Source organism: Ambystoma mexicanum, chromosome 13 (assembly GCF_040938575.1).
Source record: "Ambystoma mexicanum isolate Mex_15411 chromosome 13, UKY_AmexF1_1, whole genome shotgun sequence".
Classification (NCBI taxonomy): domain Eukaryota; kingdom Metazoa; phylum Chordata; class Amphibia; order Caudata; family Ambystomatidae; genus Ambystoma; species Ambystoma mexicanum.
The window spans coordinates 221,113,517-221,131,182 of record NC_090938.1 but is presented as its reverse complement, the minus strand read 5'-3'; the positions used below and the strand labels follow the sequence as shown (position 1 = coordinate 221,131,182).

General features: G+C 45.6%; 1 protein-coding gene across 3 annotated transcripts in view; it reads left to right on the top strand.

Moving 5' to 3' along the window:
* The window catches only part of PPFIA4 (PTPRF interacting protein alpha 4), a 3,167,227-nt gene that overhangs the window by 2,608,871 nt on the left and 540,690 nt on the right, over positions 1-17,666 (top strand). For all 3 annotated transcript variants that reach the window (XM_069633679.1, XM_069633678.1, XM_069633680.1), the window contains one exon: positions 12,877-13,052. In XM_069633679.1, the coding sequence (XP_069489780.1) occupies positions 12,877-13,052 (176 nt within the window). The remainder of the gene's footprint in view (positions 1-12,876; positions 13,053-17,666) is intronic.

Here is a 17,666-nt window from a genome sequence, read left to right as displayed (position 1 = left end):
CTGACTGGAGGATGATAGGTGAGCAACTAATCTGGCTAGGTCCCTGAGGGATATCACATCCTTCGTCAGGATGTGCTTGACTTCCTTCTTGATTGAGTTTACCTTTCCTAGTGGTAAACTGAGTGTTCCCTGTTCGGTGTCGAGTATAAATCCTAGAAACTCCCTCAACTGAGCTAGGACTACCTCTGATTTCTCCCAGTTGATTAGAAATCTCAACTGTTGTACTGTCACACGCCGCCGTAGCTGGCGTGTATGGAGCCGATGGCGCTGGAGTGGCCATTAACCGCTCCGCCACGTCTCCTCCCCCCCACACTCTCAGCTGCGGTCTAGTCTTTCCGACAACCGCCGGGCAAGGCCTTTTTTTTAGTAGCTCCAAACCGGAAGTCTCCGTGTTGCAACCCACTCGTGTCAGGCTTTCGGGTTGGAGCGCTCGTAAGTGTTCTCTCTCGGCCCTTGTGGCCCCTGGCTCTCTCTCTGTTCCGGCTTGCTCTTCCCTGCTGCGGGCTCTGTAGTCTGCCTATTCTGGCTCTCCTGGCTCTCGTGGGCTCCCCCTAGATTTCTAGGTCTCCTCCCCTCTTTTTCTTCCCTTCCCTCTTTCTTTCTCCTCTCGTCCTTAGTTACGGGCCATTCTTTGTCTTTTTGGTTCGCCCCCAGACTCTTGACCTGACTCCTCCACTGCCTTCCTTTGCTGCATACCATACTGGCATCTCATCCATGCACTTCTGGATCATCCCTTCTGCATTTGTGAAGACCACCAGATACCATCGGAAAGGGATTTTTTGTGCCTTTGGCTTTTTCCCCTTTGGTCTGAACCGGAGGTGGGGCCCCCCGGACCTTCTATTCTGGGGTCAGGGTGGCTTCCTTTTGGGGCAGACCCCATCCTCAAAAAAAAAGGAAAGAAGAAAGAAGAACAGTGGAAGAAAAGGTTCGGTGGAACTTTGGAATCAGAACTCACAGGTGAGGAGGAGGGGGATTGGTGTGACTCGGCAGTGGTAAAAGAGACACCTGAACCTGACAGTTTGCAACGCCAAGAAACGTCAACGGCTACTCCTGAGCAATTTCAAGAGTTGGTAGCCGCAGTGCAGGCTATGAATGTTGAACTGCAGAACGTTAAAGCCGAGAATGCCACCCTAGGCAACTGGTTGCCAACCGAGAATCTCGTGAATCTGATTTGCCTCCCATGGCCTTGTCCTCGGGCAAGTTCGACGGAGCTCAAAAACGGTTGAAGGAGTTTCTGGAAGCATGTTCTGTCCATTTCGCCTTTCGCCCGCAGACCTATTACACAGACCACTCTAAGGTGGGATTTATGGTGTCTAATATGACCGGAAATGCGCTGGCTTGGGCTACGTCTTTGGTGACATCCAACAACCCGGTCATCCGAGACCATGGAGCCTTCCTGTCTTTGCTTAAACAGACGTTTGAACAACCCAACATCACACATGTAGCGGCTGAAGAGCTTCTCGAGGTACAGCAAGGATCCAGTGATCTACTATCCTATATTTCTTCTTTCAAGCGACTGGCTACGGAAGCAGGGTGGCTGGAACAGGTCCAGTATACCCTCTTTCGCCGAGGTCTAAGGGAGGAACTTAAGGACGAGCTTGCTTGCATCGCTCGACCCACAACCTTATCGGATCTGATGTCGATAGTACTTCAGATAGAACATCGGCTTTCAGAACGAAAAGCTGAAAGGAGGAAGCATAAGTCCCCAGTCACCCATCTCCCTGGGACATCCTCACTACCTCCTATACCATCCTTGAGTCATAAGGAAGAACCTATGCAGATTGAGACCGCTCGGCTCCCTTTGACACCTGAGGAGAGAAAACGAATGAGAGATTCCGGACTGTGCATGTATTGCGGATCAAATTCCCATCTCCTATGAAACTGCCCAGATGTACCTCCTAGGTGGGTGGGAAACGACCGACCTCGGACCTAAAGGGGACTAGCATCTGAGGTCTAACTCTTAGTCCCTATGTTACTGTGACTGTTTCGTCTCAAGTCGCAACGATGGATGCATGCCTCATGATAGTGGCCATCCAGCTGAGGACAAGAAACGCAGAACTAACCACCATGGCGCTGCTTGATTGTGGGGCAGCAGGGGTGTTCATGGACACTGTATGGGTCCACAAACAAGGTCTCACCCTTTCTTTTGCAACGTGAAGATGCTCAGAGGTAGAAGGAGTTGATGGTACCCCACTTTCCTCCGTACCTATTACCCAGTCTACAGAGATTCTTACAGCGACAACCCTTCAACATTCTGAACAGATGCAGTTCGATCTTATCAGGGCTGCTCATTTCCCGATTATCCTCGGAATTCCATGGTTTAGGAAGCACAATCCAACCATAGACTGGACCCGCAACACTATGGCATTCAAATCGGATTTTTGTAAACAGAACTGTCTTACACAACCGCAAGTTGAATCAGTACAAATCCTTACTCCTGAACATAAGAATGTCTGCAAAGTTTGTTGTATTCCTCTGGAACTGTCAGAATACCAAGAAGTATTCAAGGAAACTCCCGTTCTGGATCTGCCTCCACACCGTCCGGAAGACTGCGCCATAGAGCTGCTACCGGAAGCTCTGGTGCCCTTTTGGCGCATGTTTTCGTTATCTCTGGTAGAGAAGAAGGTCCTTCGCGCCTATCTGGACTTTCATCTGACTAATGGGCTCATACAACCTTCACGATCCCCAGCAGGAGCCCCATTATTTTTTATACCCAAACGGGATTCATCGGAATTTAGAACGTGTATTGACTATCAAGGCCTTAATAAGGTCACTATTCGGGATCGCTACCCTATGCCACTCATCTCCGACATCCTAGAGGCAGTACAAGGCACCTCAGTCTTCTCTAAATTAGATTTGCGTAGCGCCTACCATCTCCTCCGTATCAGAGAAGGAGATGAATATGGAAGACGGCATTTAGAACACCTTTCGGCCTGTTCGAGTATAGGGTTATGCCCTTTGGATTAGTCAACGCACCGGCCATATTCCAGCGCTTCATGGACCGTCTCTTTTCAGATTTACTCTTTTTGAATACCATAGTCTACCTTGAGGACATTCTGGTGTTTTCATCCACACAACAAGAACACACCCAGCACCAGAGGACAGTACTTAACCGTCTTCAATACCAACACTTGAAGGTTAAACCAGAGGAATGTCTCTTTAATGCTACATCTGTTCCGTATTTGGGGTATATCCTTTCTTCTGAAGGCATCACCATAGATCCAAGGAAGGTTTCGGCCATCCTGGAGTGGCCTGCTCCTGCTTCCCTTAAAGAGGTTCAGCGCTTCCTGGGGTTGGCGACTTCTATAGGAGGTTTATCGGTCAGTTCTCCCAAATAGTCTTACCGATTACTGCCCTTCTCAAGAAAGTTTCACAACCCTATCTCTGGACGGAACAAGCCAACCAAGCCTTTCTAACGCTTAAAGAGAAGTTCTGTACAGCTCCGGTCTTGAGCCAGCCAGACCAAAACAAGCCCTTCATTGTAGAAGCAGATGCATCGGCTAGGGCGTTAGGAGCTGTTCTTTTTCAGGTCAGAAATGGGAAGGAACATCCAGTAGCTTATCTTTCAAAGACCCTCACTACTAGCCAGAGAAATTATTCCATGGTAGAGAAGGAATTACTGGCATTGAAGGCTGCCTGCGAGGAATGGAGACACCTACTACAAGGAAGCTCGCATCCGTATACCCTACGCACGGATCATAAGAACCTACAGATCCTCAGGAATATGGAATGCGTTAATTCACGACAAGCAGGCTGGGCACATTTCTTCAGTCAATACGACTTCACCACTACCTATATTCCTGGTACCCTAAAAAGTCTGGCAGATGCCTTATCTAGGCGTGATGTCCCCGAACTGCTGACAGTACCCGCACTTGAGTATGTTTCCTAGGAACCGTATTGTGGGCTTGATTTCCTCCTTTCTCCAAGAGGTCAGAATGGTCACTAAGCCCGAATCGGAAGCAAGAATACCTCGGAACAAACAACACCAGGTCTGATGGTCTGATGGATTGTTGTTAGTTGGACCGAGATTGTTCATCCCCACTAGAACCCTACAATTGAAGATCCTAGGTTGGGGTCACGACCATATGACAGCTGGTCATAGAGGGGTACGAGGTACGTTAGATCTCATCTCTCGTTCTTTCTTTTGGCTCACTCTTACGCAGGATATCAAAAGACATTGTAGATCTTGTCAGACCTGTGCCAGGAATAAGAACCCGACCCATAAACCTTATGGCCTTCTTGAAAAACCTGAGACGCCTATTCAGCCATGGTCCCATATTTCAACAGACTTTATTGTAGATTTACCTCCCTCTCAGGGCTGTACTTGTCTGATGGTTACTGTGGATTCCTTTACCAAACTTGCTCACTTTTCCCCGCTACCAGGAGTGCCATCCGCTTCAGCAATGGCGGAAGTTTTTCTAAAGGATATCTTCAGGCTACATGGGTTGCCCGAGAAAATTATCAGCGATCGGGGTAGTCAATACACCTCCCGATTTTGGGCAGTGCTGTGTCAGCGTTTGGGGATTGAACGTGCCCTTTCGTCAGGGTTTCATCCACAGACTAATGGTCAGACGGAGCGGCTTAATGCCTCTCTTGAGCAATATCTTAGGTGCTACATTAACAGTGTGCAAAGCAATTGGGTGGCCCTCCTACCCACTGCAGAATTTGCATATAATAAGTCTAAACACTCAGCTACAGGTCTCAGTCCTTTCTTCTGCACCTATGGGAAACACCCACGGGGATTACTTCCCATGTTTAAATCCTTCTCCAATATCCCTACGCTTGAATCCCATCTAGCCGAGATAGCCTCCGCTCACAAGTCTGCTCAGCAGAGTTTATGTTTATCTAGTAGGAGGTATAAGGAGCAATCTGACCGATCGCGTCTACCCTGTCCCGATTGGAAGGTGGGCGACCGAGTCTGGCTTTCCAACAAGTATCTACCTCGATGGGTTCACCCGACCAAACTCGCTCCCCGATTTCTGGGTCCCTTCAAGATTGTCAAACAAATAAATCCTGTGGCCTTTAGGTTACAACTCCCTAAAAGCATGCATCGGATTCACCCTGTATTTCTCTCCTCCCTTCTCCAACCTGTTGATCCAGATACTCCTTACAAACAAAGGGGAAACATTTCTGTGGGCCAACCGACTCTCCCCGAGGAGTACGAAGTTTTGAGTATTCTGGATTCCAGGTATCGGAGAGGGCGGCTTGAATACTTAGTGGCCTGGAAGGGGTATCCTCATTCTGAGGACTCTTGGGAACCCGAGTCCCATGTTCATGCACCTAGGTTGACTCAGCGGTTCCATCGACTCCATCCGGGTAAACCGGGTGGTGTAGGCCGTGGAGGGGGGCATACTGTCACACGCCGCCTTAGCTGGCGTGTATGGAGCCGATGGCGCTACAGCGGCCATTAACCGCTCTGCCACGTCTCCTCCCCCCACACTCTCAGCTGCGGTCTAGTCTTTCCGACGACCGCCGGGGAAGGCCTTTTTTTTAGCAGCTCCAACGCGGTTGAGTCTCCGAGTTGCAACCTACTCGCGTCAGGCTTTCGGGTTGGAGCGCTCGTAAGTGTTCTCTCTCGGCCCTTGTGGCCCCTCCCTCTCCCTCTGTTCCGGCTTGCTCTTCCCTGCTGCGGGCTCTCTAGTCTGCCTATTCTGGCTCTCCTGGCTCTCGCGGGCTCCCTCTAGATTTCTAGGTCTCCTCCCCTCTTTTTCTTCCCTTCCCTCTTTCTTTCTCCTCTCGTCCTTAGTTACGGGCCGTTCTTTGTCTGTCTTTTTGGTTCGCCCCGGGACTCTTGACCTGACTCCTCCACTGCCTTCCTTTGCTGCATACCATACCAGCATCTCATCCCTGCACTTCTGGATCATCCCTTCTGCATTTGTGAAGACCACCAGATACCATCGGAAAGGGTTTTTTTGTGCTTACAGCTTTTTCCCCTTTGGTCTGAACCGGAGGTGGGACCCCCGGACCTTCTATTCTGGGGTGAGGGTGGCTTCCTTTTGGGGCAGACCCCATCCTCAAAAAAAAAGGAAAGAAGAAAGAAGAACAGTGGAAGAAAAGGTTCAGTGGAACTTTGGAATCAGAACTCACAGGTGAGGAGGAGGAGGATTGGTGTGACTCGGAAGTGGTAAAAGAAACACCTGAACCTGACATGTAATTAGTCGGTCGTGATCATCACTTGCTCTAACAGCAGGTCCCTTTATCGGCATATATATCATTAATATGATGGCCTGTTCTCTCAGTTGTCCACCCACCAGTTTCATCAGCATGATGAACCACAATTGTGCTGATGCCAGCCTGAACGGGAGACTTGTAAACTCCCATTTCTGTCCCTTCCAGAAAAACTGGAGTAGGTGATGCTGTCTCTGTGCAATGGGGATCGTCAGATATGTGTCTCTGAGAGTCACTCTGGCCAACTAGTCTCACTTCTGTAGGATGTCCCTCAAGAGATGGATTCCCTCCATCTTGAAATGTCTGTAGACCAGAAATGCATTCAACGCCATGAGGTTGAGGACAAGTCTCACTTTGTGTTTGCCTCTAAACAAAAACATATTGCTTATGAAAACTCCTGCTACAGCAGATGCTGGAGCAATGGCTTATTTTCGACATAGATCTTCTTTCTTTGTTCAGAATGATTGGTCTCACTGAATGTGCCTATGCCGGTATCTGTAAGAACTTCCAATTGGAAACCCATTACTGTCTACAATGCTCAGGCATCTACAGAGATCTCTCTCCACATGTCTATGTGCTGCGTCACTCTCCCTCCCACATGTGGGACTCTGGCATCTGCCTGAGTATTTCATGCTACTTGCATCACTCTTACCTGCATTATTACTGTGCTGCTTTCCGTTGGAACTCCATCCTCTCCCTCGATTTCTTCCCCTTGATGGAAATAAAGGGTTGAGATATCAGTCCTCGTGTTCTCTCCAGTTCGCTCTGTTAGTAGAGGACGTATAGGAGGAATACCAGCTGGCCGAGTCGCCCCTGCCTCTGGTACCCCAGACGAAAACATTTCTGCCAAAGACTATCTTCAATGAGACTTGCACCATGTCCAATGTGGAGTAACTATTGGCGAACATCGCCATATCCTTAATGAACGCCTCACCAAATAATTTCCCCTTAGCCGCTGCTGCAGCTTCAGATGTAGCTATCTTGTCCAGCTTGGGGACAATCTTTACCAAAATAGACCATTGTCTTTCAGTTGCCATAGCACTATTGGCATTTCCTAACAAGCAAATTGTCTCTGTGCCCAACTTGACAAAATGTCTAGGTCTCCCCCTTCCTTCTTCTGTTTGGCTTTCTATCAATGCTTTTCTTGACATCGTTACCATATCTCCCCATGAAGGTGAACATCCATTCATCAATCTCAGGTGTGTTTTCTACATCTTCTGGTATCAGAGACCTGGGGCATTCTGCCCTCATTGTGTTCCTGGCTTCCTTGTTTAAAGGGGCCCTCAGTCTCTTTTTTAGATGAGCTGTTATCTTGCTTGATGGATCCCACTCGGAGGATCTGGGGTGTACTAAAAAGTCTGAATCAAACTCTTCCCCCAGTTCCTCATCGTCTGCCTGTCTCTTTCTCTTAACCTTGTGTGTTCTAGCACCGCTGGATGAGGACTTGGCTGTCTCGTCTGTGCTTTCATCAGATGCATTCAGACTGCTCTGCAAGATTTCCTCTGCAGAGTCCTCTGAACTGTTGCGTTCGTGTTTGCCCCATGACCTCACCCTCTTCTTGCCACTACGCTTCCGGCGTGCCGTACCCGGGGGGTATGGGCCCTGTGTGCCCTACTGGTTTTGTTTCTTCCCCCTTTTTCTTTGAAAGCTTCTCTCTTTCTCAACTCCTGCATGCCCTGAGAGAATGCTAACAACTACTCCACTATGCCCAGACTTTTGTTAAGTGGCCCAGAACCAGCGCAAATTGCTCTCTGTACCCCATGACTCCTCCTGGGGTTTATCCTACTACTATGTGGTATGTCCGACTCCTCACTGGAGTTAATATCTCCCCGACTCATCATGACTTATCCTTCCACTGGGATAGAAGTGGGTCAATGCAGTTCACCTGGTCTGCTCCCGTCAATAATAACTGTATTTCACAGCTAAGGCGGGTTTGGGGTCTTAACCTATTCAACACAGTTTTACCTGGTACTGTGCCCGTATAAAATCACTCCTGGGATTATAGCCTTTAGAAATTGGCAGGTTTACCTGGGACTGAGCCCCTTACTGAGTTACCTCGGAATTGAGGCAGTTATGAAATCCTTGTATTGCTCAGGACAACCAGTCAATTCAGGTGCGGTACCACCTCTATATAGTAAGTGGTGCCTGTCCGCTTTGTTGCTGGGTCTGCTATAAGCTTTCCTGCTGCTTAAGTGTGCGCGGATCTGCGTGATTTCCTGATCACTGTATCAAGTGTGCTTCTCACTAATGACTCCAGGGAAGAACGCCAATAGCCATCTAACCTGTTGTCACCAACCGGTAACCTCTATGCACTCTGGTGTAGTCAAATGACCTCCTAGTATTCTTAACATATACAAATGTTCATGAGTATTATGCAGTGTGCCAACACTAAAAAGATTATGTTGCAATTGAACCATTCAAAGTAACAATTCCACAATGCTCTTCATGCATCAAAAAAAGTATTTACCCAAATTCAAAATGCAATAAAAATGAGGTTCAGTTTCACCATCATAATTAAAATGGTATTCACCAAAAAAGTCTCATCACTGACGTTCCACTGGTTTAGTAGCAGTTTGGTAGGAGGCAGCTCTGTTCTCTGTGCAGCAGTGCCCCGCGCCTGAGCATACCCTGTCTAGCAAAGGCAGACAAGCTAAGAGCAACAGTGAAGGGGGGAAGATTACTCAAGATCACTGGCCTGGCTACTGGCCAGCTTCAGTGCCATTGTTTATTAGCACGTCTGCCCCATTGGAGTAGGACGCATCCGTGAGGGCAGTTCATCCCTTTGTGCCATATAACATGCATGTGAACACAGACACCTGCAAACATATTTGGCTTGTTCGGTTTGCTCCATGAAGTGCAGCTTGCTTCTCGGCAGTTAACATTGGCCTGACCTTGCCAATGTTCCATCATAACGGTAAAATCATCTGACTGGATAGCTCAAGGCAGGTGATTAACACGTCGTCCAAGCAACCCCAGTGCACTAATATCTCACAGATAATGGGGTACACCGAGCAAGGCTGAGCTCAATGTCCTGAAGGGGACCATATTGTGGAGTGTCTCTGTGGAAACCATTGGCATGCTTTGTTTCGCATACAGTGGCCAGGCGGAGTCTTCTGGTAGGAGGGTGGCTCTGGGGTCATTTTTGTTTCTGTGATAGGGGATTCTAAGCAACCTGAAAACTAGGTGTAAGCGTCTCTGGTGGTGACACACAGACCTGGCATGGTGCCCTCTAGAGTGGGCAGATTGCGTGCCCACCTGTCTTTGCTTCACATCACTCACACGGCTCTGTGCTGTATGATTGCTATAAAAAAAAAACAAGCTTCAATCGATTTTACTGGCAAAATAGCAATGCAATACATAGTGTGCATTAAAATCTATTATCAAATGTAAAATTATGTGTGTCATACAGACTGACATAGCACATATGCGGACAGATCATACATAACTGAGACACAGACATAAACCCATTAGACAAAGGGGCCCATGTGAAGCGTAACGTTGCACCGGCGAGATACACTAATGCATTTTTGAAAACGACGTTAGGCTAACTAGAAGGAGTGTGTCTGGAGTTGATAAGTAAAATGGAGTCCCACAATGACACAATGAAAGTAATGCAGGACTGGACGGGGGCCAATAATGGTCCTAAGCAGCTATGGAATGACAACCAGGCTGCTCTCCAGACACCGGTGTTTGACTCTAATGACCGCCATGGTGATGATTTAAGCAAAATTGTATAAATGGTTATTTTTAACCATATGCACTGTTGTAAAGGAAAACAATATATTTAAGCTGTATTCGGCATTCGTGCCAGCAAAGCAAATTCCATAAAACATGCAAAAACACTGCAATATAAGAACATATTAAATACATTTTGAAGTTTAAAAGAATGAAGCAAATCTCATCCAATAGACACAAACACAAATTCCTACAGTCTGAAATGATAATCAAAGTTGAACAGAACCAACACATTAAAATGCAATTACACAGGTTTGTCCGCCCAGGTACGGATCACTCTTAGCCTGGGTAACCACTTACATGTAAATGTAATTGGTTATTTATAACAGGCTTGATATCCAAAGCTTTCTAATCGTGGTCCCGGGGATCATACCTGTGTTGTACCGTGTCGTCTTACTTCCAAGGCGAGCACGTTGCCCCTGAGCTATCTAAAGATAGATGTAACGCTCCAGTATTTTCACATAGGCCCTCTGCATCAATGGCCCTCTGAATACACTTCTGTCTAAAAATTGGTTTTAGAGATCATTGTAGTTGGACAAAACAGCAAGAAGTGAAGAACAGATTCCAAAGGAGCCCCACAGAACAGGCCTTCAGTGATATTTGACTCACTCCAGTTATTTCTAAAAGCCGCAACTCACAATGAGTATGGTTGATTTGGGCCAATGAGAACATCATGTACTCAGTACGTGAGAAATACTTGAACTGTGTGTGTCCATTGGCCATCGTTTTTAAAGTAAATTGAAAGGTAAAATCGGGTTCTCGCGAGTCCAGCTACGTGTTGGACACTTGGCTTCGACGAGGTGGGTTATCGTGGGCAAGGTGAGCTTGTTACTTTTTTATTTTTGCTTTTTTTTAGGGTGGTTGAGATTTTTCAATTGGCTGGGTTCTTGAAACCCTGGTGTTATTGCAAAGGTGGTTTGAGTATCTTGATGAATTGTTTGATAGGTCGAAGTTGGTTGGTTGGGGGGGGGGCGTCATGCTTTACTAGCTGCACCCATCAAATCATAGGGTGATCTAGCTCTCACGCTCGCTCTCTGCACTCTCTCTCTCTCTCTCTCTCTCTCTCTCTCCACCTGTATCTATCTATCTATCCCTTTCTCATACTCTCTTTGTCTCTTTCTATGTGGGAGAGAGTTGAATAGTCGGGTCCACGTTTGCTAGAACTGCCCAAGCCATTGCATGCCCAGAGGGGGAAAAAAAACAGAAATCTTTTGGTATGCTGGAGTTGGGAAGACAATGGAAGGAACTACATTTTTATTTATTGGCAAAAGCAGCTATAAAAAAAAAATACTGATTTGTACCAGCATTGCAAACTGGCTCTTTTTAAAATTGTACAATGTTTATTTATAATGACTTGCAGGCATTGTAGTCATATTAAGAATATTAATCTCGTTTTAATGAGCGTAATACATTATTAAAACTGAGACTAACCAAAAAATATTTGCTGCTAGAAGTTAATAATTCCGAGATTGTCAGTCTGGCATGTTCCTATTGTACTCTTTTCGAACACCCTGTGAAAATGGGAAGGAGAAAAAAATATATCTTAGAGTCCTAGCCTGCTTTGTTCAATATCAAAGTGCATTTATGGAACATAAGAATTACCACAGATCTTTAAGTTTGACAACTATCTCTGTAACTTGAATTCCTTAATAAGGGCTTAATTGGATGGCCATTTAATGTGTCAGTATAAAAGTAAACACTCACCCTAACATTAAAATGTTGTAACATTGGAGCATATGTATGTTGAGTGTGAGGACCATATGGCTGTGCAACCAGTCACTACTTTATCTAAGAGCTGCTCTATGCACAGACTTTTAGGTGGGTCTCGCGGTAAGGATGACTGCATGCTTGTTCCCTATACACAGACAACTAAGAAAATCTCTCTCTATATAAAAGGGAAATGTGTGTGTGTCTGTTCGAAATGTTCAGCATACTTCCCAACATGCTACAAACCTTAAATTTGCCATGTGGGTAGGTACATGGTATGGATAATGTAAAATGTATTAGTGGTCTGCAATGCTTGCACCGGCCACACTTCCAGCATTCTAGATGACATTAGCGGCACTCAGTTTTAACGAGATGCCAGTGACAGGAAACAGTGCACTTCTCCTCAATAGTGTCTGCAATGACATTGTCCGTCACATTGTGGCAAATCTCTCATGATGATTACAGGAACTTCACTTCCCACGGAAGTTGATGAATGTATGCAATCTCAACAGTACAAAGCTTACATGCTTCAGCTGTACACGTTCGGGTTTGGCACTTCTAGCATACAAGATTCAGCCCTACATGTACGGCATGTATGTTCAGGTCGCTTTTGCCTCGGCTGTACTTTGGGACATCAATAATGAGATTGCGCAGCAACCTCAACGCGCCATCTCAAATTAGCTGGAATCAATTCCATTGTTATTCGGGTAACGCAAACAACCATGCAACATCATCATCTATATTCGTTCATTGAATGAACTTCAAAATAGGACTGAGGTGGGAATTGGTACACCTGCTAGTTATACATAAAGGATGATTTGTTGTTGGATTTGTTTAACACTATTTTTTTTAATATACTAAATAATACAAAAGAATCGAATACAAAAAGGGCCGTCAATCGCAACTCTTAGTTCATGACCTTTCATAACCCCTGGGGACTCAATTATGGTATCATTTGTGGCAAACATGTTTTTTTAGTGTACAGTGGGTCAGTGTCATAGGACATTACTACAGCTAGACAATGCACTAGTCAGCAGACTGACAGATATTGGTTCACAAAATGGGCCCTCTCTGCCTGCCGGGCTGGTCCGCTTAGTATTACCGTACAGACCGGTCCGTGCCTAATGCTGATATTGCAATACTGACATCTCGTACCGTTGTCCTCTTGACTTGTTCCCATCTTGTTCAAAACCAATTTTGTTCTTGTGTTAAACCTCAATGATGGCACTGCCGCTTTTACCATTTATTATAATATTTATTTTCTAGATGTGTTGGTATGGACAAACGACCAAGTGATACGGTGGATTCAGTCCATTGGACTCAAAGAATACGGAAATCACCTTGTCGAGAGCGGCGTGCACGGCGCGCTCATATCTCTGGATGACAACTTTGACTACAATAGTCTGGCGCTTGTGCTGCAAATACCCAACCAGAACACCCAGGTAAGAGATTAACTAATAATGGCTGGTTACTACTACACTGACTTACTTAATTCTCCAGCATACTAATAGCAAAGAGACTCTACAGTCACATGGGGAGGCCACTGTTCTTCAGAGATGGCACACACTTGCTGCCTGATTCCCCCAAGAGTTTTCTGCAGTGGTCTGTGTGCCACGCATGTGACGCAGGCCATTTGGAGAATAAGGGCAGGGGAAAATGCCACATTCCACATTCCAAAAGGTTTCTCCTTGGTGTGACTCCAGATCTGTGGCTCTTGGAACTCTGTCTGGTCTCTCCAGTTAGAAACCAGGAATAGAGATTCAAGTGCTGGGAAACTGGGTGGAGGGACTGATTGCAGGCGTTTTGCGCATGGAGCCTGCCCTCCTCCTAGCAAGCTGGAGTCCTGCATCAGGGATTTGCAAGGGGAGACCACTAACATGCTATTTATTTACATACAATTGAGAACAGGTTCAACTCTTAATGAGTAAAAAGATCTAAGCATGGAATTAAATACATTTGGTTCATTAAAGCTTGACTGGCATTAAGCACAGTTCTTGATTTTGGTAATGGTTTTCACTCAGTCCCATTTTTAGTTTCGGCAAATTATGTGGCGCTGAAGCGCCAACTATAAGCCGAAACTATAGCATTGGGGTATAGCTGGAGGGAGATAGCATATGAGAAAGGACATTAAGTTTATAGGTCTTGTTTGGTGATTTACCTACCGATGATTGAGTGCCCATGGCCTTATTTCTATGGTCATTCACACCCATGTCCAGGCCATCTCTGCCCAAAACACACCCCACTGGGATCTGCAGTCAAAGAGCCCGACTGTTCTTTCAAAGGATCTATTGGGAGTTAATGGCTTAATTGGATCTTTAAACATGCTTTAAACATGCTATTGATGTAATAAACATTTCTTCAGCAGGTCTTTCTTCAGCCACTTGAATTATAATCAGTGTGCGTGTCTTTCACTGAAGCCTGGTAAAAAAACAAGCATTGCCAAAGCCAACAGTTTTGGTTTGTATTTAGGCGTTAGGTATTTGCGAGACCCTGCTATTATATGCCCAGGCACTCACACCATTTTTCAACTGCTATCATTAATGGCCAGTTGGTTCCATTACGCCAGTGTCTGGCAAATGCTTTGCCCAGGCCTGCACAAAAGCCAAAACGGTTGGCATTGCCAACAACTGTTCTCCTTCTGTTTTATCTCCAATGTCCCGCTGACTTCCAGAGATGAGCTCCAGAAACCTCAAGAAATCCTCAGTTTCCTTAATTCTGTGTATTGTGTGTAGGTACCACTCTTAATGGCTCTTCGCTAGCAGTAATTGTGAAGTCACTGGTGAAATCGGACCCAACTTTGATGTGATTGGTGCATTAGCAGGTGGCGACTCCCATACAGTTTAACGGAACAGAAGAGAAGTTGTGTCACTGCTTCATCCTGGAACCCTTATGGATTCGAGTGACACATAGTGTAGCCATTTCCTGCCACTTTCTTTTCCAGCATCCATGAAGTGCCGTGTTTATTTTTTGGGTAATTCGAATTGTCCAGTAATTGTGAACAGGGGAGAGGTCTTGGGGTTTGATACCCCACGACCACAGCATGCATAAAAATGTCATTATTTGAAGCCTATATTGAATGAAAATCGCAGCCCTGTCTATATCATAAAGAGATAACACAGTAAATACACGAGTTTAATTTTTGTTTACTACGCTTTGATAATCTGTGTCGGGAGATATTTTAAGTTTAACACACCTTTTTTTTACCGATTATTTGAGTGAAACCTACTTTTTCCGAACAGCCATATGGTAACCTCTGCTCACGTCCGCAGACGCTACCCAGTGCTGCCAGTTTCCCCTGGCATACATGGCAGCCCTTTGCAGCCAGCAGTCTGGTGTTCTGCGCGTTTCCACTCATCGTTCCAGTGGAACCAGATGGTGACAATGTCAATGTAATGCTTCAGATTCACATCGACATTTCCAAATCAAATACCGAAGTCATGAACAGGCACACTGTGTAATCTTGCTACCAAGGCACTATTATTGTTAAGAATCTTAGACATTTGCAAGAAAAAGTATACATAGTTTGTACATATGGAGCACCCTCTTGTAGACATAACTAATGCAGATACGCGTCTACCATTGTATACATCACACAAACAAATTCATACAAGGCGTTATAGTAGTTTATATTTCCCTGACGTTTTATTATCAGGTGTTTATTTCTCAAATCGTCAATGCTTTGAGTCTTTTCGTTTATCAAGGATAGAAACATTATCAACATTGTTGAGTTACTGGAAGAACGGTATCTGACGCATATGCGTGCCTCAATGCTGACGTGATTCATAGCCAAGAGCGTCAATATCACTCGTTTACTGCGAGCGCAAAAATACCGATTACTAAAAAGCCGTGTTTTTTTTCTTCGCTTTTTTCGAAGCAGTTATATGTGCGGGCGAGTGTGGGTAAAGGTAATTGTGTAGGGAAGGTATGGGGCAGAGGGTGCTGGGGGTGGTCTCCCCCTGCATATTATTGCTCGAATCAAAGAAATAAAAAGATTTTTTGAAGTCGTTTTTTTTTTCTTTTTTTCTCACCGTAATTACATAGATCCCGGAACAACCACATCAAATTCCAAGTGAGGTCTCAGTGAAGGATATAAAATAGGTAGCAGGCGCCCCTCTCACGAAAGAACACGGCATGATAACCTGTTCAGTGGATTTTAACCACTTTGAGAGTTTGCAGCCATCTGCTTTTTGCTCCCTGCTCCTTTCACAGATGGGAAATCTCCATTTGTATATCAGTCTTTGTCCCGCCCACATGGGCAGTCCAGCATGGAAATGTTATGGCAAATCCCCTTTGAACAAGAGTACCAACAGCAACCCCATGTTTCAGCCTTGTTGGGCCTCATCAGTGAGTAGAAGCAGCAACATCACACACCTGGTCCCTTTACTCCCATAACAGGGCTTACTCAGAGGTACAAACAAGATTTCTTCTTTCTCTGAAACGCCCATCCTTCCATTCCAAGAGACACACACGGCTCCTAGCCCCACTCAAAAAAAGTAGCAACTTGCAGTTGGTAGAAAAGGTTGCAAGTCCTTTATTTGGCAGGAATCCACTTACAGGTGATCTGCCTCTTAATGAGCTGGCTTCCCAGCTGTGGCCCACTAGAAGTAATTGTTATTTCCTCTCTCTTACCATGAGCTCATAGGCAGATGATAAATCCAGAAATGCAACATACAAACACATGTTCTTTGCTGCTGCATCCTTTAATTTTCTTCTGTTTTCTTTTCTTCTTTTCTCTTGTTTTATACAGTGATATTTTTAATTTAATATGTACTGCTATTTTAATTTTAATTTTGTGAAAATAAATAAATCAATAAAGCAAAGTCCCCAAGATGTACCCTGCCCCCCCCCCAGATTTTATGTGTCTCCTACGCCCTGCAAGTGCGATAAGAGAAAGGCGGCCTTGGTGGTTAAATCTGGAAAGGATGCTGGCCTACATAGAAAATGTAGCCTGCATTGGTTCAGGAAGGTTCTGTAGGATTTGGGATCTCCTGTAAACCGTTCTGGTGGAGCAAGCGGAAACTGTGCTGTCATGTACACCGGACCGGTGTCATGGCTGGTAGAGGATAGTCCAGACCCTGATGCCACCGCGGGGGACGGTACCCACGCACCAGTAGACTGGATTCCTGCCTGTAACTCGTCAATGTTCTTTCAGTGGCAGCATGAACGGTTGCCATTTCGCTACGCAATTCAGCCACCACTTGCATGATGGCTGCCAAAGACTCGTTGACATCTATTATATGAGCTTCTGAATATGTCAGATGCGCTCTTGCACTCGTAGTGTAGCCGAGGATTTCTTCTCGCCAATCTACCAAACTTGTTGATAGATTAAACAACCAGAATAGTCGATTGGCGGAACGATGGAATGCCAACGAAGTACCCAGAACAGCAGGAAGCAGAATAAGAGACAAGAGGCATCCCAGAAACACAGGTGAAGACCCCCGGCAACTGCAAGAAGAGCAATAGTAAGGACAATGCATTTCTTAACAATACTTGATTAGAACCAACAAAATCAAACACTAACCTGGGCACTAGCTGAGAGATACTGGATATCACCAGACAGATGAGGTAACCGGGACAGCATCTTCTAGGCAATCCTTACAACCTTGTAGAGTTATCAGGCGGAGGTTCAAGAACAGGGAAGTAATTTCCAAAAGTGTACAAAATAGACCAGAATCCAAGAAACCTACCCCGACGGCACGCGGACGCCTACAATCACACCAAGGCAGTCTCTAGTCCGTGTGCATGAGTCACTAGTCCATGTGCATGAATGTCAAAATCAGAATAATCCAAAAAGAGGGCAAAAATCCTCAATAGGAACGAAAGTCACTGCAGGAAGGCTGTGGAAGGAAGTCTGTGATCCAGTAGCAGAAGAATGTAGCAGGGTAAGCACAAGAGATTAAGCAATGCCAGTAGTGATGAAGGCTGTGGTCGATACAGTTGCGGACAGCAAGGTACAAAAGTACGAGACACAGCAAAGCCTGATGAGGTTCGTGGTCGAGAAAAGAAGCGTGCAGTAATGTATACAAGGGCAAAACAATCAAATCCTAATGCGGTCC